This window comes from Vulpes lagopus, chromosome 6 (assembly GCF_018345385.1).
Source record: "Vulpes lagopus strain Blue_001 chromosome 6, ASM1834538v1, whole genome shotgun sequence".
In the NCBI taxonomy this organism is placed as follows: domain Eukaryota; kingdom Metazoa; phylum Chordata; class Mammalia; order Carnivora; family Canidae; genus Vulpes; species Vulpes lagopus.
In genome coordinates this window covers 109,697,536-109,722,340 of record NC_054829.1, presented here as the reverse complement: position 1 = coordinate 109,722,340, position 24,805 = coordinate 109,697,536, and the positions used below count along the sequence as shown (strand labels likewise).

Sequence of the window (24,805 nt, the reverse complement as noted above, 5' to 3'; positions counted from 1 at the left end):
GTTTTTCTTTTGATATGTGCTATAAGATATGGGTTAGTAAATATTTTTATGTGGTTTTATAATTACTCAATTGTTATGTTCATCATTCTAAATGCTTACTTCCTTTTATGTTGAAAAGTTTATTTTCACATATTTTCTTATAGCATTGGATCAGATTTTGGCCTCTCCTTTCTTTCAGTTTAATCAGTATTAAATTATTGTTGTATAGTAAGTTCTATCTGATTAGGTAGGACCTATATGTCATTTGTTAAGAGCTGATCATGCATATAAGAATAATTCACAAACTGGGAGCTTTCAAACCAACAGTGGAATGAGTCTCAGAGGTATATTCTTATCAGATAATTTTTTTTTTAATTTTTATTTATTTATGATAGGCACACAGTGAGAGAGAGAGAAGCAGAGACACAGGCAGAGGGAGAAGCAGGCTCCATGCACTGGGAGCCCGACGTGGGATTCGATCCCGGGTCTCCAGGATCGCGCCCCGGGCCAAAGGCAGGCGCCAAACCGCTGCGCCACCCAGGGATCCCCTTATCAGATAATTTATATAGCGACAGTGCAGAGGCTGTTTGTTCTTTACAATGACTGGTTATAACATTACAGTTTTCTTAGTGATAGGGGATAGGTTAAAAGTGGTTACCTTATGCTAATTTTGAAGAACAACTTGTTTTGTCTGTGTTACTCTTATAAATATTATCACATGCTGAGTTCTGAATTATCATTAGAATAAGGTTGGAATGACATTACACTGAAAGTTAATTTAGGACAAATGACAACTTAAAACAAGCCTTAATACTGCTTGCAGTGGACAAAAGCTGTTCTATGTGCTTTCAAATATTAACTCATTTAATTCTCAAAAGAACTGTGGTTGATTTAATTATTGACTCCATTACATCACCTCTTCTGGCATCAACAACTTTTTTACAGCCTCATCCTGAGAGAGATGTATTTCCCACCACTTAACTCTGAGCTTAGTTATAAGATTTGCATCACCCAGCAAGATGTAAGCAGATAAACAGAGTCTGGAGATGTGGCTGCTTGGTATAGCTTGATTTCTTGTGCTTCAGCTATGCCCTGAGATGAATTTGTGTCCATCCCACTGATCGCAGGAGGAGATGGGAAACAGTTGGAGCAGAGCTGGCCCAGCAAATCCTCAAATCCATGAGAATTGTGGATTTTTGTTACTTTAAGCCTTTGAGTTTTGGGATAGTTTGTTAAAAGCAGCATTGTTTGGTGATTGGATAAGTGATACGCCACACCATGAAGTAGGTATTATTATCATCCATATTTTACAGATGAGAAAAATGAGGCAAAGAGAGGCTCAGTAACTTATTAGCTAGCAAGTGGGCAGTATGATTCCACAGGGCATGTTTTTGATCATCATTACAACACTGAGTTCTTAGTTTGGAAAACAGTTTACTCAAAACTGTGTATTCAAATATTTTCAACTATCAATCTAAATGTATGCTTTCCTTTTTTTTTTTTAATTTTTTTTTATTTATTTATGATAGTCACAGAGAGAGAGAGAGAGGCAGAGACACAGGCAGAGGGAGAAGCAGGCTCCATGCACCGGGAGCCCGACGTGGGATTCGATCCTGGGCCAAAGGCAGGCGCCAAACCGCTGCGCCACCCAGGGATCCCTAAATGTATGCTTTCCTTTATAAATACTGCACATGTCTCATCTAGTTCATCTAACATTTATATGATTTGATGATTATCAGTTTCTATTTTGAGTTAAAACCCTGTTTTATTTTCAAACCTACTTTGTTCATCAATACTTCAATATTATAGAGCTCTATCATTATCTATGTTGGTAAATTCAAAGAAAGAAAAAGTTTTACTCAGGTATTTATGGAGACCTTATTCCAATGAATGAACACTTACTATGTTCCTTATCTCACCATCCTCTTCACTCTTTACTTTATTGACCTTTCTCACTTCCTGTTGTGTTAGTTCTCTGGTTCTTAGCTATTTGATATTCTGTTCTCTTATGATGTCCTTCTCTTGTTTTCCATCTCTTTATATAACCAGAGATGTAACAACCTTTATTTCACATATAAAATGATAATTATAGCATCTATCTGCATAAGTTGTGAAGAGCACTGGGACAGTTCATGAAAAATCACTTAGCATAGTGCTGGCACCATGCCATGACTGATAATGTTTAATAAAAGTTGCTATCTTTGCAGTTATATTTCTCTTGCTATTTCTTGGTTTCCTTATGGGCCCCATTTCATCTTCCCTATCTTTAAGTAGTTTTGTCCTAATCCTCTTTCTCACTTCTTCTTCTCCATAGTTCCTTAGGAAATATTACCCACCTTAACTAGATGTGGATACAATTTTCTCTCCTCTCCATATATCCACCTATCTACTGTACTCCTCCACTGGGATGTGTTTCACATATCTCAAGTTCAACACCAGAGTAATTTTTTCCACCTAGTCCTCAAACCTGCTAGTCTTTCCATGACTTCTACCATTATAAATTGTCATTCAGGCAATTTCCTCCAAACCAGAAACTAGGTATAACCATTTATTCCCCCCTCATTTTTTATTCTCCAATCACCAACTTCTATTGGTTTCATCACTCTGTCTTATAAATTCATATGATTTTTATTCTTATGATTTACATTATTCTTATAGTCTTTTTGATTCACATGATTTTTATAAATCCGTATAGTCCAAGCTTGGGGATATGCTACTTTCTGAATGCCAGATCAGGCACTTACTCTTACTGAGTAGGCTTGACTCTAGATTTCACAGCTATCGAGCCTCATTGAGACCAGATACTGAAACATTCCTGTCTCAGGAGGTCAGTGCCTTAGACCTTTGGCCCATGCCACAGGAAGAATACTACAAATCCTGCCTAAAGGCACCACTATAGATGAACTGGATTCAGAACTTAGCTTTTCCTTCCCGTCTTTCCTTTCCAGGGCATCTGAATCCAGCGGTGCCTGCATGGGCTGGCTATTGCCCCTGTCACTCACTCGTTTAAGCTTTAATACCTTTCCCTTCTTTTTTTGATCCTGTTGGCCTGGCTATATCTCAACTTTATTCTTCCTGCCATTTTATAGAAACTCACTGTTTAGCCCTCAGCTGTTCTGACTTTAGATTTATACAACCATTTTTTAGCTGTGTTTCCCATATTGTATATGATAAATGGCACCAATCTCATCCATTAAGTAATCCTATTAGAACTTGATGCTGCAGCTTTGCAGCTTCTAAGTCAGTGGTTTTTAAAACCCTATACATGCCAGAATCACCTGGAGAGCTTTTCTTAGCATAGATATTCCCAAATTCTGAAATTTTGATTTAGGTCTTGGGTGGAGCTGGGAATTAAAAAAAAAAAAAAAAGGCCCTAAAGGAATCTGATGAGCAGCCAGGTTTAGAAATTGATATTCTAAACAGAAAATTGCTATGTAAATAATAAAGAATTTTACTTACAGCTTAGGCAGTAAGAATGGATTTTTAAACTAGTGGAAACTACCAGGTTTTCCCATTGTAAAAATTCTATTTAAAAGTCTGCTTTCAAACATTTGTTTAATGAAAGATCTCTTCTTTGACAGCTCAGACTTTCTGAGTTTCTAATGTCAAAAACCGTGTTACTTTTGGGTAGCTATGTTTACACACTCTTGAAATTTTACTGTCACTCATATTACTCAAGTTATTACAGCTTATTTCAACAGAGACTTCCCAAGAAAGAGAAGTAATCTTTACTTAACAATTACTAGATCAGCTACTTAACCACCCTAATCAGAGAGCCCTTGTTTCTTCAAACAATAGCTCAAAGCAGTCTTAGTTCTATAGCTAATAAAGAGTTAGTAATGATGAATACGGAGTTGATTATATAGAATGCATATCAAAATGACTATACTAGGACAAATGTTTCTTTTAGACTGCATGAATATATCCTTGGTGACTATTCCCTCATTTTTAAGTACTTTAATGTACGTATAAACGCAAACAAGCAGCAATGGAGTTTTAAATCTTTTTAATAGTCTATAAATCCCGGGAGTGGCTATTTTCACAACTTTTTAAGCCTACATTTAAAAATTAGATGTATCTTTTAAGCATCTAAGTACATGTTTAGTTGAAAATAAATGCCGATAAAAGAAAGGGAATAGGGTGGGAGGCATGCTTTCTTACTAAGTAAAAACAAAACCATGCTCTTACCAAGCAAAAACAACTTATCTAGGTGTATGCAGTAGTAAGCTAGGGCATTTCTGCCCATGCATACTGGGGGCTATGGAAATGTCTTTATGGTGAGGATTAACATTGATATTTCAAAGAACTATTGTGCAACTATCCATTTTAGTGCTTGTGAATTTCTTAGCTTCTGTATTTACAGATTGGCTCCTCATATCCACTCCTTCTACTTGCCATCCCTGGGTGGCCATCCCTGGGCATCCTCTACCCTTGGTATGTCCCCTAAAGAGCCTCAGGCCACACTGTGGTGCTTTATTCTGATCCTCCTCTCTGATGGTGACCTCCCTGACAATACATTCTATTATTTCTTTTCTTTTTCCATCACCCAAAGAAGGTCCATATTGGGTCCCTGGTTCTTTTTTCACTTGTTTTCTTCTGAGGTGATTAATTACTCCTTTCCAAACTTTTAACAAATACCCCTATCCCAGCAGATGATGTAATCATAGCATATTTCTTTAACTTAAGGAATATATTGCTGTAGAAATTTCACACCGTGGCAGTTGTGTGATTCTAGTCTTTACTCCCTCAAATCTCTCCCTAAAAATATCCCGGGATATCTTTTCCTATATTTTCATCATGTCTCGCTCTTACCAAAAATCTTTAATAGATTCAGTTGCTCTCAGGGTACAATTCAATTCCTCAAATTTTTATGGACTGAAGCCACTTATTTGTAGCTTCTATGTCTATAAATCCATCCCAGAAAGGGATGGATTTAGTTAAGTATTTTTCCATGTTATGTCCTGTTCAAAGGACCTCACCACTCTTAATGCTCCCCAAATCAGTCCCAGCCCTTCATGCCTTTTCAAAGCTTCTCGATATCTGGTATGATCTGAACTTCCTAACATCATTTGTCATACTCTCCCAGTCCAAATTTTTCTCAGCCAATTGGTCTTCTCTTTCCTTTTACCTGAAGTGCCTTTCCTTTAACTTCCTCTCTTCTTTTTTTTTTCTTTTAAGATTTTATTTATTTATTCATGAGAGACACACACAGAGAGAGGCAGAGACATAGGCAGAGGGAGAAACAGGCTCCCTATGAGAAGCCCAATGTGGGACTTGATTCCAGGACCCAGGGATCACGACATGAGCCACAAGCAGAAGCTCAACCACTGAGCCACCCAGATGCCCCAACTTCCTCTCTTCTTTCCCAAAGTGTGATTGTCCTTTAAGGTATAGCTTCAGTCCCACCTCCTGATCAAGCCTCACCTGAATAATCAGTCCACACTAATTTTATCCTTAAGCAATTCTATTTCCTCTCTCTCTCTCTCTCTTTACTGAATCAAATAGTACCTTTAATTTTTATAATGCCATTCCATAACTAGAAGACTTACATCTAATCCGAAATAAACCTACAGTGTGGTTCCATAAGTGAAGCTGATGCCTGAATGCCAAAAATGCTGGCTTTAAAGTCAGGAAAAACAGCTAAGTTATAGAGGGTCTTTAACCTGGGATTTCATGAGAACGCTAAAACTACTGCTTACAGTGCATGAAACACAATCCTATAATGAGAAATGCGAAATTTATGTGCTCATAATACCAGTATATGTACAGTAAAGCATAGGGCATTCAACAGCCTCTGATTTCACTCTCAAAGTATTTCTTATGGATGTGGGAATAACCATTATCCATTTCCCACTTTGGCTAGTGTACCCAACCAATGGATTTTCCCTTTGAGTCACATCTCATTTGGTCTGCTGTAGCATGACTATTCTTGTTTCTTGGCTCTTACTACTAATTGCAAATAGTTCTTAGTCTCCCTTAATATTAGTACTGCTTACTCCGGAAATGGCATTTTTCAGGCCAGAATTTTGCCCTTCTGTCCTGAATGTGGAGAACATGCATACCTTCTGTGAAGATTAGAATTCTCTAACTCTGGCAGCTGTGTTCTCTCTCTCTGTGCTGTGTGGCTAGAAAAGATCTTAATGTCCATTTGTAGGAAGATTATCTTTTGAAAAACATGGGGTTTTGAAGACAGATGTATCTGCCACGTCTCAGTTTCCTGTAAAAAAGTGGTAACTGCTTTTACTCAGCAGCCTCTAAGGTGCTCTGTCCTCCCATCTTTCCTCGGAAACTAAGGCCAGGATGGGTGAGGCCCTCACTTCATCCTATGACTTGCACCTTGCCTGACAGCACCCACTCAGCACTCAATCACACCATGGCCCCCATCTGGGACCTCACCTGTTTCTACTCAGCTCTCATCCTGCACAACTCAGCCCTCATCCTGCACAACATGGTGACTGTCACAGAGAATAAGAGCAATGCCCTCATTAAAGAAGTGGGTGTAAATGTTAAACCTTCTGGTCCAGGCTTGTTTGCCAGGCCCTGGCCAGCGTCAATACCAGGAGAGCCCCATCTACAGTGTAGGAGCAGAAGGACCTGCCCTGGCAGCTGGTACGCCACCATCAGAAGATCCTGCTCCCTCCACCACTGCTGCCCCAGCTGAGAAGAAAGTGGTAGCAAAGAAAGAAGAATCAGAAGAGTCTGATGATGACATGAGCTTCAGTCTTTTTTTTTTCTTTTAAGATTTTATTTATTTATTCATGATAGACACAGAGAGAGAGAAAGAGGCAGAGACACAACACAGGCAGAGGGAGAAGCAGGCTCCATGCAGGGAGCCCGATGCAGGACTTGATCCTGGGTCTCCAGGATCACACCCTGGGCCGAAGGCAGGCGCTAAACCACTGAGCCACCGAGGGATTCCTGAGCTTCAGTCTTTTTGGCTAAACTTCTTCTGATCTGTTCAATAAAAAGCTAAACTCTTAAAAAAGAAAGAGGGGTGGATAACAGAAAATAGCATCTCCCTCAGTTTAAAGGTTACTTCCCTGTACCACCTCACCCACTAACCACACCCAGTCTAAGTCAGCTTTCTTCGTTCTTAAGTTTCTTTGGATTTTATTCCTTTGCTTCAGAATACTGCAGAATAGTAGAGAACTTTTGGAGTTTGAGATGCTTCATTGATGAGCATATCTATTGCAGTCAACGGTAAGTTCCACAAAAGCAGATGCTGTGGCTGATTTAGTTAACCATTACTTCCCCAGCTACTAGCATTGGCCCAGCTCCCCAGATATTTGTTGAATAGAAGAATACCTCATAAAATTGGAAGAGAAGGAAAAGCAATAAAGTGTGTAAAGCACTATATAAATACTATACGGCAGATGTGGGTATATACTGATTTTATATATATATATATATATACATAAAATCAGTATATAGGGCACTATGGTTACCACATGGTTTGTATTCCATAAACGTTAACATTATTATTATTCACTCTTGCTTGAAATCTGAACTGAAAAGGGTCCTCTTTCTTGCCGAGCAACATGGATACTTCCTGTGCTATGTCATTGATTATCCCCAACTAAAGTAGCCCATCTATCTGAATGTCTGTTGACACTCAAGCCCCTTGTTAGGCCTACATAGCTGAGGGCCTTGCCACAGTGCTTTCCAAACTCCCAATATTCAGTTCACTCATTACATATTTGGTGATTTAACTCACAGAATTGCAAGATCATATTTTCAAGTACTGCTCATCTCTGCACAGATTAGTCTCCACAGACTAATCAAAATGGCCTCAAGGAAGAAAATAAACTGGTACAAGGCTACACATGTTAGCAAAAATAACTGTATGAGGCACACTGCAAATTTCAAAGGCGCTGAGTTTCCATTTTACAAATGTTTTGCCTAGAAACTAAATAGGAACTTTAGCAACAAGAGGAATTAAAAAGAAATGGCTAAGTGAAACCTAGATTTATGCATAGGCAATTGGGAGGATCTGGCTTTTTTATGTGCCGGTCCATAGTAGGTGTTCAATAAATAACTTGAATAAATTTTGGGAAAGCAAAAACGTCTCAATGGCTCTTGGCGTTGATTGCCTCCTCTATAGACACCACAAATCCCTTTCCTGACTGAGCAGGGCTTTAAAAACCTGTGACTCTAGTAAAAAGCAGGCATATCTTCACAGTCAGGACAAGCTTTTACAATAGATTCACTCTACATGGTTAAAAATAATAACAAAACAAAAAACTGATGCAGTTCCTGGAACTCTTAGATGAGAAATAGTTTCTCTACTGCAAGAGTGCAGACTGGGCTTTCAGTTCTTGAGAATGAAATGTGGAACTCCTCTTCGCCCCACGTTCTTTGCTGGAGATGCCGGGTGGGTAAATTTGGGGGAGAGGTAAGAGTAAGAGAGGACGGGCGGCCCGGGTGGCGCAGCGGTTTAGCGCCGCCTGCAGCCCAGGACGTGATCCTGGAGACCTGGGATCGAGTCCCACAGCGGGCTCCCCGCATGGAGCCTGCTTCTCCCTCTGCCTGTGTCTCCATCTCTCTCTGTGTCTCTATGAGTAAGTAAATAAAAAATCTTCAAAAATTTTCTAAAAAAGAATAAGAGAGGACAATTTCAAGACCTTCACGCAGGGAGAAGCTAATGAGGAAGTCAGCCTGTAAAGGCCAGCAACAGCGAAAGGAAATTCAATTTAAAAACTTGTAGTCGCGACTGTTAAAAAAAAAAAAAAAAAAGGAGAGAGAGAGGCGGGGATAAAAGGAGTAGGAAAAATGGGGGGGGGGGGGGGGAGTGGAGGGAAGAAACCAGCAAAGGGAAACCAGGAGAGAGTTAGAAAGAGTATGCGCCACGCAGTCGTTCCTGGGCTCTTCCTCTCACTGCTCCAGGAGCTGGAGAAAGTTTGCAAGCGCAGCAGTCGGGATGGGCGGGAGGGCTCCTGCTTTACGGAGCCACGAGGACACGCGCCCGCCCGCCTCGCCCCCGGCGACCCGGCCCGCCTGCGCCCTCGCCCTCGCCCTCGCCCTCGCCCTCGCCCGCCGAGACCCGAGAGCCGTCAGCCGCGGCGGGCGCCCCGGGGCCCCGCACCCATCGGGCAGGGGCGCGCAGCCTTCTCGCCGCGGGTCCCGCCGAGCCTCCTCTCCCCCCTCCGCCCGCCCGGAAAGGAAAAAGGGAAAGACCGAACCTCTCAACCAAGACCGCACCCTCCCCGCCTCCTGGAGGAGCTAACGCCGAGAGTACGGGTCTGTGATTCACCGGACACAGAGGGAGGAGGGGGGCGGGAGGAGGCGGCGGCAGAGACCGGCCGGTGCCAAGACGAAGCTCAGTCGCCGGCAGAGCGCACCCGTGCGTCCGCGCCCCCCGCGCCGCGCCCACCGCGCCCACCGCGCCCGCTGCGAGCGCCGGCTCCGCGGGGGCCAGGGGGCGCTCCGCCCCCCACGCGCTCCCGCGGCCCGGAGCACCCGGAGCACCCGGCGTTCCCGCCGCACGGGGCTGGTTGGCCGTGGCCAGAAGTCCGGGGACCGCGCTGGCTTTGGTTCCCCCCTCACTTCGCCGCCTAGTGTCGGGGAGCTTGGCCGACGCCTTGGAGAGGACCGGGAGAAACAGGGAGCCTGCCAAAGTGGAGCAAGGGGTCAGGAAGTCGGTCCGCCGCGGGCCGCGGGCTACCTGCTGGGGTGCGAGCGGGGCGCGGCGGCTCGGCCTCCGGGGCTTTCCCGGCGAGGGGCCCCCGGAGCGCCCCGACCCGCGCGCGCGCGCCCCCGGCCGCCCCCGTCCCCAACCTCCGGGGCGCTCGGGCCACGAAAGCCCCCACCCCCACCCCCTCGGGGATTCCCGGTTCCTTACGAGACTCTCCCGAGAACTTTGCGGTGTTGGCATTAACTTTCGGGTGTGCGTGCGCGTGCAAGCCGCTCGGGGGAGCGAGGAGGAGGAAGTGAACTTTGACGGAGAAGAGCGGCTGTTTTTCCGACGTCTCGTCACCCGCAGAAGGTGAAGGCTGCTGGATGTGGTGACAGCGCGAGCTGGAGCGCGGGACTCCTTTCCGGGTGGACGCAGCGCGCCGCCGGTTCGGTCTCCCCCTCCCGCGTGCATGTGTGCGGCGGCGGCGGCGGCGGCGGCGCGCGGTTCTGCGCGTGGTTCTGCGCGTGGAGCCTCAGCCGCGACCCCAGTGAATGGCCCCCGGGGCCCCTGCGGGGCCTGCGCCTCCGCCGCCAGCCTGGGTCGGGCCGGGAAAGATGCTAGCGATGGGGGCGCTGGCAGCCGTCTGGGTCCTCAGCCTCCTCACCTACGGTTACCTGTCCTGGGGCCAGGGCTTGGAGGAAGAGGAGGGAGGGCCCTTGCGAGCTCAGTCTGGAGAGACCCCGGAGCCCAGCACGACTGCCACCTCCCAGCCCCATCTCATTTTCATCCTAGCGGATGATCAGGGATTTAGAGATGTGGGTTACCACGGCTCTGAGATAAAGACGCCCACCCTGGACAAGCTCGCGGCCGAAGGAGTTAAACTGGAGAACTACTATGTCCAGCCTATTTGCACACCGTCCAGGAGTCAGTTTATTACTGGAAAGTAAGTGTTACCACTTCATACATTTGTTCCTTGGAGAAATCTTAAGCATTTAATCGAGACCCAGCTCCTAATTTAAAGGAGTGACCGAGAATATGGGAAACGAGTGGATGAATGAAATGTGGGTATTGAGCTGTGGTGAGTATTACACGGGATGCCCTCCCTCTTAGTGATCTTGAACGTCTCCTCTCTGGTCTAGTAGCATTTTGCTTATTCTCAGGAGCCCGCTGTGAAGTGCCCTCCACGTTTTTGAATGAGATCTGGACTTGTAAAGTCTCACCTACCAACCAGATGTCTCCAGAAGGGGTCTCCTTTTCCAAATCTATTTTGGCTTTTGAGCATGCTCAGATTTGTTTCAGGCGTCACAATACAATTCACAAACACCATCGTTGGTAAGAAAGGTCTGCAACTCTTGGTTTGTTCTTAAATCTAGAATTGAGTCATCAAAGCCATAGGTCTTCGCGGACATAAAAGGGGCCAAAGAAACAGAGGGAAAGCAATGTAAAATCTGCCTGCCAATGACTCTCTCTGGGTCTTTGATAGGTAATTTTATCTAACTGGATCAGTGAAGAGGGCCTTGTGTGATTACCAAGGCAGTTCTCAAGTGCAAGGAAATTCAATGATACATGTTCAACAGGACTCAAATTTCATCTAAAGTTTTCTGCCATTCCTCACTTCTGTGAATTTTCTGTTTAACTCTGAGAAAAATCGGGTTATTTGGGCGCTTAAGGAAAGCATTTTTAATATTGTTGCCTTGCTATATAGCTAACCTGTCACTTAAGGCATTCGCTCATTTTCATATTCTAATTCTATCCTATTAGGCATTCGCTCATTTTCATATTCTAATTCTATCCTATTAGAATATAGGTCACTGTTACTGATTTGAACGTCCAGAGTTAGCCTGTGGAACAGAGATAGACTGGGAGGTCTGGAGGTCAAGCTACCACTGGACACAGGTAGAAGAGAAGCCTTAGTGGTTCAGCATATATGTCCCGTGATTTCAGTCTCAGAGAACTCTGCTTCAGTGAAGTTGTTCTTGGAATTGGATCCTATAAAAGTAGCCAGTATCCATTGGAAAAATAAAGATTATTTTGTAAGAATCTCTGTCTTGCAGAGACTTTTGCTTACGGCATGATTTCCATTGCTTAGCAAACTGTCAGAACTTAGCATCACTGCCAGAAAAGAAAAGAAAAAAATCCTGTCCTTTCCTTTCTTGAGGAAGAAAGATTAAAAAAAAAAGTCCCCGTGTACTTCAGAATCATTTTAAAGGTTATTTGTGGCATCAGAAAGTCAAGGGCATTTGATATTCATGAAAGAGTGGATTTTTGGCTGGAAAATAAGTCCATCTGGTGGCCTGCAGGTCAAGTTGTTCATGTCTAATCCCAACCACTCTTATTTTGGCTTATGAAATAAATGTGTCATAAAAGCTCACTGAACCTCTTCAACTAGTTGAGAAAGTTTAGATTTACTGGGACAGCCAATGGTAGCTGTAAATATGTACGTGAATTATATGAATTTATCTCTCACAGTAGAGCATATGCTTTAAGGCTTTAGTCTCCAAACATTCAGTTCCTAAACATTATTTTTGCACTAATAAAATGTCTAGGTTTTATCTTTAAGTCTTTGTTTACTTAACGACGTGAAACAGAAATGAAGTTAGAAATGATTCCTAACTTTTTTCTCTTTTAATTGAAGATGATATACAATATTGCATTTGTTTTAGACATACAACATACTGATGCAACAACTCTATACATTATGGTATGCTCATCACAGTGTAGATAATTTTTCTCTTTTGTCAAACCTTGAGTCTCTTGTTCTTTCAATGCAATCAGACATCTAATGAAAAGATTTATTCTCCTATTAAAATTTTCTATTCGTGCAACAAATTGTGTAACTGTTTTATAGACAGAAAGTTAAAATAGATGCTATAATTTGATTTAAATTCTTATTTGACTAAACAGTTGAAGACATTTTCAGTGCAGTTCTCTTTTTAGACTGAACTTTCCTTTAGATGAACACAAATATTAAGAAGAAAGTAGTTATAGGAGCCTAGTTGTGGAACTACTATTAATTGTGCAGAGCCAGGGATTTTGGTCATTTGTCCTCTCCATGAGCACATGTGTATACTCTCTGGATCTTCTAAACTAAAACAAAACAAAACAAAACAAAAACAAAAAGCAATAAAAACCTGACTTATTATGTAAAATATGAAAGGATTCAAATGTTTTCATGTTTATAAAGAAAGTTAAGTGGATTAAAACTGAAGCAATTTTTGGTGCTATTAACAAAACAAGACTCCTTTTATATTTTTGCTGGAGTCAAAATGTAAAAACCTATTCCTTTATACTGCACAAATGTGTAACAAATTCCAGATTTCTCTAATAATTTATTATCATACACGTCTGGCAATGCTGAATATCACACTGTCAGCAAGCATTTACTGTATGCAGATCCCTGTATTGGAGCTCTGAGGAACAAGAGGTAAGCCTTAATGTCTGAATAGTGGCCTTCAAATTCAAGTCTACAAAAATAATCACTCAAAAGCCTAGTTAAAATGCAGATTTCCAGGCCTAACTAGCAATTCAGCTTTAGCAGGTCTGGGGTTGAGCCCAGAAATCAATAGTGATTTAACAAACACCTCATTTCTGATATTAACACTATTATTACAAATTAAGGGTATTATTATTATTAAGTGCTAGCAGCCACTATTCCAGGATAATACATTTTTATCTCATTTAATCTTTATAACACTGTATGAGATAACTGCTGTTGTTATCTTCATTTTATATAGTTATAGTGAAAAATTTCAAGAGAGGTAGTAAATGCAGGAGTTGCATCCTGTGTGTTCAAAGTTGGCGTGGTGATAAAAAGGTGGACTGAGAAAGTGGCTGCCTATGTTTGATTCATTTCAAAGTAATTTTTCTCACTTTTTGTTTTGTTTTTCACAGTTTTAACAAATAAAGACATGGATAAATGGCATCACTTCTTATTAAAAGAGAATATAGTAAAGGCTTCTGGAAGAGAACTAAAAGTTTTCCAAAATTTAGGGGTGCCTGGGTGACTGAGTCGGTTGAGCATTTCGTCCGACTTTTGATTTCCACTCTGGTCATGATCTCAGGGTCATAAAATTGAGCCCGGCATCGGGCTCCGCACTCAGTGTAGAGTCTGCTTGAGGATTCTCTCTCTCTCTCTCTCTCTCTCTCTCTCTCCTTGAGAATTCTCTCTCTCTCTCTCTCTCTTCCCCATCTCCCACACACTCTCTCTCTCTCAAATAAATAAATCTTAAAAAAAGAAAAAGGTTTTGTAAATTTATACATGCATTTTATGCAGACTTTAAAGTAGGAAAAATTGGCAATCTGAACTGCATTTATATTTTTGCAATAATTTTGGTTTTTGACTATTTTGTTATTGATTTTTCTACTTGAAATACCATGCTTTTTTTTTTTTTTTTAAGATTTCATTTATTTATTCATGAGAGACCCAAAGAGAGAGAGGCAGAGACATAGGCAGAGGGAGAAGCAGGCTCCATGCAGGGAGCCTGATGTGGGACACAATCCGGGAACTCCAGGATCACGCCCTTGGGTAGAAGGCAGACGCTCAACCTCTGAGCCACCCAGGGATCCCCTTGAAATACCATGTTGATCTCCTTGAAATACCTTTATAAAGCAAAGGTAACTCAGATGTGTATTTGTAATAGGACATTTGATAAATTCATTTGTGTTAAAACAACCCCTGCTTCTTGCTGAGGGTAATCACTCTCCCAACTTCTAACACCTCAGGTTAATTTTTGGCTTTTTTGAACTGTATTTTAATACAGTTTAACTGTATTTTAACTTCTAACACCTCAGGTTAATTTTTGGCTTTTTTGAACTGTACATTTAATAGAAAATGTACTCTTTCATGTCTGACTTCTTTCTCTTAACATGTTTGTAAAACTTTTCCATGTTATTGCCTGTAGATATAATTCATTCATCCTCATTACTGACCAGTGTTCTTCTGTATAAATATAATACAATTAATTTATCCATTCTACTGTTGACAGACATTAGGGTAGTTTCAAGTGTTGGGCCATTATGAATACTGCTGCCATGAATGTGTTTTTATGTGCTTGTTGATGAACATATGTATATGTTTCTCTTGGATAACCATCAAGAACTTTGATTGCTGGGTTATGGGAAAGTGTGTTTTCATTTGCTGTAGCTGCTGCCCAACAGTTTCCCAAAGTGATTCCACCAGTTTACACTCTTATCAACACACACTCTTAGCAGTGTATGGAGAGTTGTATTTGTTTCACATCTTTGTCAACATTTGATATTTTCTTCTTCAATTTAGTCATTCTGGTTGTTATGCCCTGGTATACTATCATGGATTAAATTTGCATGTCTCTGATGATTAATGAAGTTGAGTATCTTTTTGTATTTTTATGACTACTTGAATTTTCCCTTTTAAGAGATATTTATTTAAGTCTTGGCCTATTTTCTCATTAGGTGATTGTTCTTCCTTGTTGATTTGTGGTAATTATTTATATGTTCTGTTTCTTTGTCAGATATTTGTACTACAGATGTCTTCTTCCATTCTGTGGCTTACTTTTTCACTCTTAATAGTGTTTTTTGATGAGCAGAAGGTTTTAATTTTATTGTAGTCAAAATAATTATCTTTTTCTTCTTCTGTCCTACTTAAGATATCTTTGACTAAATCAAGATCATGACAGTGGTCTTTTTTTCCTAAATGTTTTATTGTTTTATTTTTATATTTAGATCTATAATTCATCTGAAATTAATTTTCTCTTATGATATGTCAGGGTTCAAGATTATTTTTTTTCTATGTGTACCTCCATTTGGCCCACACTATTTATTAAAAAGACCATACTTTCTCCACTACACTGTAGTGTCACTTTTTCATAAATCAGAAAAATGTAGATGTTTGGGTCTATTTCTGGACTCTATTCTGTTCCATTAGTCTCTTTGTCTATCCTTGTGCCAATAATACATTCTTAACTATTAGTTTTATAATATTGATATCTGGAATGTAAGTTCTCGTACTTGTTCTCCTTCAAAATTGCCTTAGCTCTTCTTTAATAGTTCATTCATTTTAATATAAAAGAAGGGAAAATATGGATGTACAAATGCAAATAAGTTGGAAGATTCGGTTTTGGAGTATGAAGTAGTTCTTTTTTGAATTATTCTACTTTCAAAGTGAAATAACAAATGAGGTCATTAGCTGAGAATAAAGATCTGGAGGTTTAAATACAGAAATAGAAAATATTCCTCCAGGAGAATGAGAAAGTGAATTAAGTAGAGAAATGCTATACAAAAACAGGGCATTCAACTGAGCCTACTTGAGATTTGTGGTCATAAATTTAAACAGAGACAAGTCATAATTTGTTTGTTTTTCTTGTGCCATGGCCAGGTGCTGTGCAGAAGAAGCGTCATTGAAGAGGTAGATTCAACTAGATTTGGGGCTTTGCCAAATGAATGAAGTAGGACCATGGACTCTAAATTGGCAAGGAAAAGGGGAAGACAGTAAGAGGTTTATGTTCTCTAAGAAATTATCAGGGTCAATGAATTGACTATCTGGCTGGGGTTGAAGTGAGAACACTATAATAAACTTGGAATGCTAGATAGATAATGGTAGTTGGAGAAGTGCGTGCCTGGAATCAAAATTGTGTGAGTGGTACAGTTTTGGGCAATTACAGGGGAATGAATGCTAAGGTGAAATAGAAGAAAACATCTTCAGAAATGAGGAAGGCAACATTTTAGAAGGGCAAGGTGTTAGATAGATCACTTCAGTGTACATTAAAATCATTAACAACAATGGGAGAAGCAGTATTGAAGAGGATGGTGAACCAAGTGGTGCAATCATTTATGACTGGGAGATAAGGGGCAGGGTTTGGAAGTGGGTGGGTAACGGAGTAAAACAGAAGAAATAGTCTATAGTCTGCTACCTTGCTTTTCAAAAGAGTTGGGCTTTTAAAAAAGACAAGAGCCAAAATTGCCAAAAGTGCCAGTGAAGAACTAGGAGGACACTCATCCGTGCTTCAGGCTCTGTGATAATTGGGGTAGGGGTAAAAGAACAGCCCCAAATTGAGAGGATATCAGGGATGCCCAGCAATCAACTAAAACAAGAAGGTGGGAAGAAAGTCCAAGAAAGAGAGGAGGTCATAGTACATTTTGCCAATGACAGACTTTCAGTAACAAAAGTCTTCTTGGCAAGGGTTAGGGAGTTAGTAGCAGAGAGGGGTTGATGTAGAGTAGAGATGTACAGAGATATATGGAGATTAGAACCTGAATGAAAGAAGATACATTGGGAAGATTGAAGTTAGAGTGAAAACAACTGGCGTTGAAAGGCATGGTACGAGTTTTTTCCAGATGATCTCCAAGGAAATGATGTGTTCAGTTTTAATTATGGTCTCATTCTGGAAATTGACTGAGCCCCTGACCCTTCATCACCAACTACTGCAGCCATACTGTGTACAGTCATGCATACTGTCAGGAGCCCTGGGACCTCATTTGGTCCAGGAAGAGAGGACCAATATAGGCCTTGTCTGTATCCTGCAATGGGCTGTACAGGCAGGGAAACATGTCTTTTAGGAGTTTACAAACTATTTTTTCTGGATATGAAATTATCAATTAACAATTATTTTAGTGTTGAAAACTCTGAAAAAGTAATTGAATTCTTTTAGCCCCTCTCACAGAGATTCAAGGACACTAAGGGGATTAGGATTTGATTATTCCATTTCATAGGCATGTGGGTACATATACACATTTCCCCTCCACTTCTATCGTAAACATAACATCGTCATGCATGCTTTCTCTTCCATCCACTTCTTTTATCCAAAGCCTGATTTTAAGTAGTGTTCTATACACTGAGAGTACACAATAAATATCAGTTGCTAAGAGTTCACTTATTGCATTTGTAAATATTTAGTTAATGCATAAACATCTAGAGAAATGTTTATGGTTAGAAGTTTAGAAGAAACAGAATTGTTTTCCAAGGCTCACTTTAGCTTTGGGAAATGAATACAACAACAAATGGAGAGGATGGCTTTCAAGCCTCGCATATCCATTTCAAAAAGAACAGCTCTATTGAGGAGACCATTCAACAAATAGCTGCCTATTCCTGTTTGACCTCATGGGTTTTTCTGACAGTAGAATCATGGTCAAGTGAGCTATTGGCACACTCTTGTGATCAAAGTCCCTAATTTTAAATGAGTCTTTTAAAAAAGATTCCTTTTGAAATGAACCTCTATTCAGGTAATCCTGGATGAGTTTCCTGAGTGGCTGTTCTGAAAGCTGGAAATTTATCCAGGTGTGGAGAGTTGAGAACATTTTGTTTCATCCAAATGACCTCTCCCAGAGATCAAAGGTGGTAGAAGCAAAAGACTCAGAGCCCCTGCTTCTAATATGAGCTCATTATGAAAGCCTCTTTTATTTAAAAGTTTGGTTTCATTCAGATTTTGTCTCACAGCAATATTCCAGAATTAATTCCACTGTAATCTTTTTCTGTATTTCACTTTGATATAATTAGAATATGTTGCAATGTTCTTTTATCCTTCTAGATAGTAAATAATCCTGGTAGTGTTACCTCTTTGAGACCATCATTCCCCTGTGTGCTCAATGGCAAAAAAAGACTTTTTACCTCTAATCATTTACTCCTTCTGTCTTCTAATTCGCCCAGCATATTTGCTTTACTCAGACATGACTCTCATTACATCACCAGCCTTAGTAAACATGCTCCCTGGTTCGCCACTGACTACCACAGAATGGGAACAGAAATTGTTTACTGACACTTATTGTGCCAGTCACTTTTCAAACATCCTGTCATTTGATCTTCACACCTTCATTGAGGTGAAATATTTTTATTATTTTGGAAAATATTTATGAGATGTTTAATAAATGTCTTCCTTCCATGGATGATATATAAAAGTTATAGAGAAATATCTAAATTGATCACACAGCTTGTAAGCAGCAGAGCCTGTATTTAAACCTAAATTTGTGTGGCTTCAAAAAGACCCCTGGTGTTTTCATCCCCTCATTCTGCCCAATATGAAAAGTGTAAGCACCTTTGTCCAGTCTGTAAAAAAGTTTTTAGCTGTGTTTTCTCCTCTCAACCTTCACACTCCCCTCCTGCAAAAAGGATGATTCATTGTTTCTTGAACACATTCCACACTTCACTTTCTTCCTCCTTTTGCCCATACAGTTTCCACTCCTTGGAATTCATGCCCTATCTCTCTTTGCCCAAATGCCAGCTGCTCAGACTCACCTAAAATGCTATCCATCCTGTACAGCTTTCCATGATTCCTTATCCAGAAAGAATTTATTCCAGTGATGACCTTTCATAATTCTTTCTATTACTATCTTACTACGCATGATTTCCACGTCGTTCATAGCTGTCAGTGGCCCTCATACCTCCCTTGCCAGTCCTCAGAGCAGACTCTGATTTATAATCTCCCATGAATCTCACAGTGCTTCGTACTAATAGGCAGTAAGTATACATGTGAAGAATGAACGAATGAATGAATGAATAGATGAATGATTATGTATGTCCTTCTGACAGGCAATGTGATAGAGTAGAATAGCATAGAATTTATAGTGAGAAAATCTCACTATAAATTGATTCAGTGTTGATTCAGTGAACAAATTCCTGACTGTGTTATCCTGAATAAGTAGTTTAATCTAAGACTCTGTGGTTTCACTATGGAATAAGGATATTATTTGTATTACCAACCTTAAATTGAGGAAATATGTGAAAACAGTTCAAAAATTTTTAAAGATTTTCATAGCTTTTAAGTACAAATTCTTTTAAATTTAGAGCTACAGCTCCATAATTTTCAACCATATACAAACTTTAAAGGAACTGTTTGTTCTTTTTAAAAGTTTTCTGTGATACAGTCCTATCTCTTTTCCAATTTCAATTGATCAGTGCAAAGAATTGAAATTAAATCCCATATATTTTAATGTCTATACACAGATTTTTTTTTCACATGATATTGTTAGTTCTGAGATGTTCAAGAAGGTTATTGGGGCTTTTTTTTTTTTTTTCAATTTCTGTTCTTGGAGATTGTGTTATTGTCCTTGTGCTTGGAAGAATCTGAATGAACTCTATAAGCTTGTGACTACTGAAAGCAAATGCATCTTTAAACAATGACATTAAGAGTATAACATACTAAATGAGAATAAATGAAAATAAGGTAATGAAAAGGCCAGTGATTAATTACTTCAAATCCTTCAATCAACAATAGCGTTAAAATTTTATTGAATATCATTAACACCTCTCATTCAAATTTGAATGTCGGTTCACCCTAGGGACTACCATTCAGCAGGTACTCAATAAATAGTTTTGAATTAAGATGTTGCTCTTGGCTTCATGGGAATTGGAATTTTATATGCTCTATGACCACTATTTCAGTCACACCCCCCCCCCCCCCCGCCCCAAGTGATTGTATTGCCTGCAGCATCTGCCTCGAACACTAGGACTTGGTGAAATTTCAACACAGTTGAAATCATATCACTCCCCTGGTCATAATCTTTTAGCAACTGCCATTACCTGTAGGCTAAAGTCCCATTCTATAAAGAAATCCCTAAGCATTTCTATATTAGAACCTTCAACATATGGCTTCTGATAAGGTTCTGGTACAATCTCCTAACACGTTCCCATTTATATATTTTCTGGATTGTCACCGCCAAGGTACTTGTACTTTTCCACAAGGGCTATGCCCTCAACTTCCCTGTTTCCGTATAAGCAGGTTTCTCTTACTAGAATATCACTCATTCTCTTCATTGCATCTCTCCAAACCCTCTACTACCTTCATCTCCAATCTTTCTCTGACCACTTTCTCACCTCACACCAGGCAGAGTCAACTGCAATCTTCTCTGTCCCTACAGCCTCTCCTCTTTATGTTTTTATAATATTTGTAATGATTTATGTACCTATTTCCTCTCAATTCCAAAACATACAAAAGCACATTAAACTGTAAACTTCTGCTTTTTAAAAAATTTTGTTTATCTAAGAAAGAGAGAGAGAGCAGGGGAGGGGAAGAGGGAGAGAATCTCAAGCAGATTCTACACTGAGCAGAGAGCCCAAAGTGGGGCTTGACATCACAAACCTGAGATCATGACCTGAGCTGAAAGAGTCAGACACTCAACTGATTGAGCTACTCAGATGCCCCTAAACTGTAAACTTCTTACAACATAGTTTGGTTTTTTTTGAAAAAACATATCCTATTGATTAAAAGGAAGAATCCTGTAAGACATCAGACACATAACTTAAGTTTTATATGCCTCATTTCCTCATGGGAAAATGGCCATGATAATTATATATAAAACCTTGATCATCTTGGTTATTATCTTCATGCTGGACTTTAAGCTATCCCACAAACAGTGAATGTTGATAAGCAGACTCTCAATAAATATTTCTTCAATGATTGTACTGAATCAAGTGAAAAGGTCTTAATGAGAAGATATTCAAAAATATGTTAAGTGCTTTATGGGCGACATACATGAGTTTATTCTAAATTTTAGGAGTTTCCATATTTTTCAATGATTAGTACTGTGGCTTAAGATTTTAAAGGAATGTTTCAATTTAAAAATTGTCAACATCTGCATCACCATTGCTGATCAACTGAGATTTGATACTATATTTCATAAAGTTAGGTGGACATAAATATTTAGATTGGTAACATTTTAACAATTGTTCAAGTGTAATTTTAAACTTTATCATGTTCACAGAAAGCAACGATGTTAAGTGGAAGTTATTTGGGAAGCACTGTGCAATGTGGAAAGAACAGTAGGCATAGAGTTGAAGACCTGGGTCTAAACGCCAGTTTTCACCTATGGTGAAACCTTAGGTAGGTTACTTCATGCCTTGAGTCTCCTCATCAAATGAGAGTATAGGAACTAATTCTCAGGTTTGGTTATCATATTAAATGAGACCATGTTGGTGAAAGCACATAGAATATTGCCTGACATATAATATAGATGCTTAATACATTCTAGTTTTAGGTTTAACTGAATTCTACAGGGCATTTATTTTGAACAAAAAAGGAAAAGTTTTTTTTCTAAAGTCTCAACTACTGTTTTAATTTTTTAAAAAAGTAAAAGATTTTATTTATCTATTCATGAGAGACACAGAGAAAGAGAGGCAGAGACATAGGCAGAGGGAGAAGTAGGCTCCATGCAGGGAGCCCAAGGTGGGACTCCATCCTGGGACTCCAGGATCATGCCCTGAGCCAAAAGCACTCAAACACTGAGCCACCCAGGCATCCCTACTCTTTTAATTTTTTTCCAAAGTAGGGATGTGTACAGCCTTACCAAAAATTGTGACAATACTCACAAACCTTTTGCAAACGTTTACTTTATATAGGCTTTATACACCTTTTCTTGAGTATGATGTGATATGACAGCCAACATACAGATAGAATTCTTAGAATTCAAAGGGGTGTCACACATAATTTTTTTCCAACCCCTTCACTTTATGACAATGAATAGGACTCTTCCTTCCACTGACTAAACAAAATCAATAATATCACATCTCTATTATAATACCAACACCAATCTGCCAACCACTTTGGCCTAGTAAGAGACCAGCCAGAAGATATTCACTAGGTCATTGTCCCCTTACTGAGGAGACATATTAATGTGCTTTTCTCAATATTTGGTTGTTTTCAGACTTGATTGGAGAGGTTAAGGGAACCAGATTTGGATGAGAAAGAGGCTCAGGAAACTAACTGGACCCTATGGGAGTTCTGGATTGTTCTGTGCACAGTGTCCAAACAGGCTTTGTGAGCATGGTTTGGCAACATTTTATGTCCAATAAGGTCCACCCAAGAGGTACACATAGCAGCAAGAACATAAGTGGCAGTCAATACTTGAGTAAATCCACGACCACAAATCCAAAATAGGCACTCAAAAGTGCCCAGTGATTTTTTTAACTTCCTCTAGTATGTGTTCCATTCTTTAGAACTACTATTTCAAAACTTCTCATCTCCTCAGACTGACAATATCCTCTCATCAGCTCATTATCTTATTTCAAAATTCCATTGACAGAAACAATAATGAATAATCTATGCCATAATATTAATGTATACTATAATTTTAACATTTTAATACATCTGTAATTTATCAGAAATTTATAAAAAGATTTGCCATAATCTTGGATCTGAAGACCTCAAAAAATTTTAAATTGTTTTATCAGACATTAAAAAATTATCTTTGGGGTTGAATATTTTAAGATTAAAGACTGTGTTATATCCTTTGAATACAGCAGGTTCTTGCAAAGAATAAGGCTATCATAAAAGAATGTGAACTGAGTGTATCAGACTCATCAGATTAAGTCTTTTTTAGTTTAGGGCACATGGATGGCTTAATTGGATAAGCATGACTCTTGATTTTGGCTCAAGTCATGATCTCAGGGTTGTGAGATCCAGCCCATGTCAGGCTCCCCACTGGGCATTGAGCTTGCTTAAGATTCTGTTTCCCTCTGCCCCTCCCACCATAGGGAAGATTTTGTTAGTTTAGAAATTATTTAACACACTTGAAAATATAAGCTCAAATACTTGAAATCAGTTGTCATTTGTTTGTTTATTTATTTATTTTCTGTTTTGGTTCTAGTTTGATTGTCTTTCAGTGCTCTGATGTGTAATTTAATCATAAATTTTTCTAAATAAAAGATTTAGTTGAAGTTAAAATCTTGGGAATAGAGATATATCATTTATTTGACACTTAACAATTGTTAAAATATATATATATGTATGTATATATATATTACCCTATAATATACATTCTCTAATTTGTCTATGTATGAATATTTCTCCTTCTCCCAATATGTATATAGGCTTCATAACTCAGGGGTAATTATTATTATCCACATTTTATATATGAAGAAATCAAGCTCATAGAAGTAAAATATTTTGGCCAAGATACCATAATAAGTAATAAGGCTAGAATTCCAACCCTAACACTATGATTTTTCTATTATACTACTCCGATTGTTGACAAGGTGGGGTTTAGTATAGCTGCATACCTACTCTTTAAAGTAGAAATCAATAAGTACCTTATTCTTGCAAAGCCACAATAAGCTAAAATAGAGCCTTTCTAAAAAACAGGAACTAATTTTCAAACTGGCTTTCCCATACAATTTGGGGAAATTGGAATAAGTTCTTATTATTCATTTGTTTCATATCTAAATTAAGGATGACACTATTTGTTTACCTTTCAAAATTTGTAATACTTATATTATTAATCAAACTACACTTTCTCATATTGAGAGGAAACCAAGAACTTAAATGGTCCATAAGGGATTTAAAATATAATCCCAGCTCTATTTTTGTTACTATGTTTTGAAGCAATAGTGTTTAGTGCCTGGTAAGAGGTTTTGTTTAAATTCAACTTTGAAAAGTTTTAAGGAATTTTTTCATATGTACTGTTGACCCTAACCTCTTAAATATTAACAGTTAGACATTTAGAATTGTAAGATGTACATGGTAGTGCAATGCATAAGAATCACCTGGAGAATTTGTTAAAAACTTCATTCCTCTAGGCTCCACCCAGAAATTTTGTTTTAGAAGTTTCTGGGTGGTGCCTGAAATTCTTCATTTTCAGTAAACAGCCTGATGATAATGAAGTTGCTGGTCTGGGGACCACAATGAGTACTGAGTTATACTGCAATACAGTTTTCACCTCTAAAGCTCCATGACTGTTTATTACCATCTTTACTTCTTTATTTTTTAACCACCATTTAACACCCACTCTATGCATAAGACTGTTTAATTTAAATGCCATCCAAGGAGCAAGTGCAGTTAATTTATGTGGCTTTCTTTATATCCTCTACAGTTGAAGGCTTGTTTCAGGTTACATAGATCTGGCTCCTGGAAGAGACAGCTTCTCTATTAAGGTGCTTCTGCTCTCCTACAAAATGAATGATAAAAAGATTCCTATTTTGGGCAAAGTAATTGGCTCAAGACCAAAAGTAACTGAATTTCTGAGAACTAAATCATGAAATTAAAGGTGTTAGGAAATACAGATATTTTAGTACATTGTTCTCTTTTAGAACTTTTACCACAATGCCGACTTAGAGAAAATGGACATTTATTTCGAGGTCTTGTTTAAATCCATAAATTAAGAATTTGACCTAGTTTGCATCAGTTTCAGGATGAATAAAGATATATCTTGATTTTGTAAAGTGTTGTAGCTGGTCTGAATTAGCTGAGGAATACCTTTAAATGAAATTGGGTCATTTGGTTCAGTAGTCAGATTTGCTAAAATAAAGCAGTG

General features: G+C 39.2%; 2 protein-coding genes across 2 annotated transcripts in view; both read left to right on the top strand.

Moving 5' to 3' along the window:
- The first annotated feature begins 6,352 nt into the window (after window positions 1–6,352).
- LOC121492704 (60S acidic ribosomal protein P1-like) lies at window positions 6,353–6,719 on the top strand. The gene is made up of 2 exons (XM_041757875.1): window positions 6,353–6,430; window positions 6,504–6,719. The coding sequence occupies exons 1-2, from the start codon at window positions 6,353–6,355 to the stop codon at window positions 6,717–6,719; spliced, it is 294 nt and encodes a 97-aa protein (XP_041613809.1).
- A 3,416-nt stretch (window positions 6,720–10,135) lies between these two features.
- The window catches only part of ARSJ (arylsulfatase family member J), a 79,582-nt gene continuing 64,912 nt past the window's right edge, over window positions 10,136–24,805 (top strand). Inside the window, exon 1 of the mRNA XM_041758541.1 lies at window positions 10,136–10,535. Within this exon, the coding sequence (XP_041614475.1) occupies window positions 10,144–10,535 (392 nt within the window). The 5' untranslated portion in view covers window positions 10,136–10,143. The remainder of the gene's footprint in view (window positions 10,536–24,805) is intronic.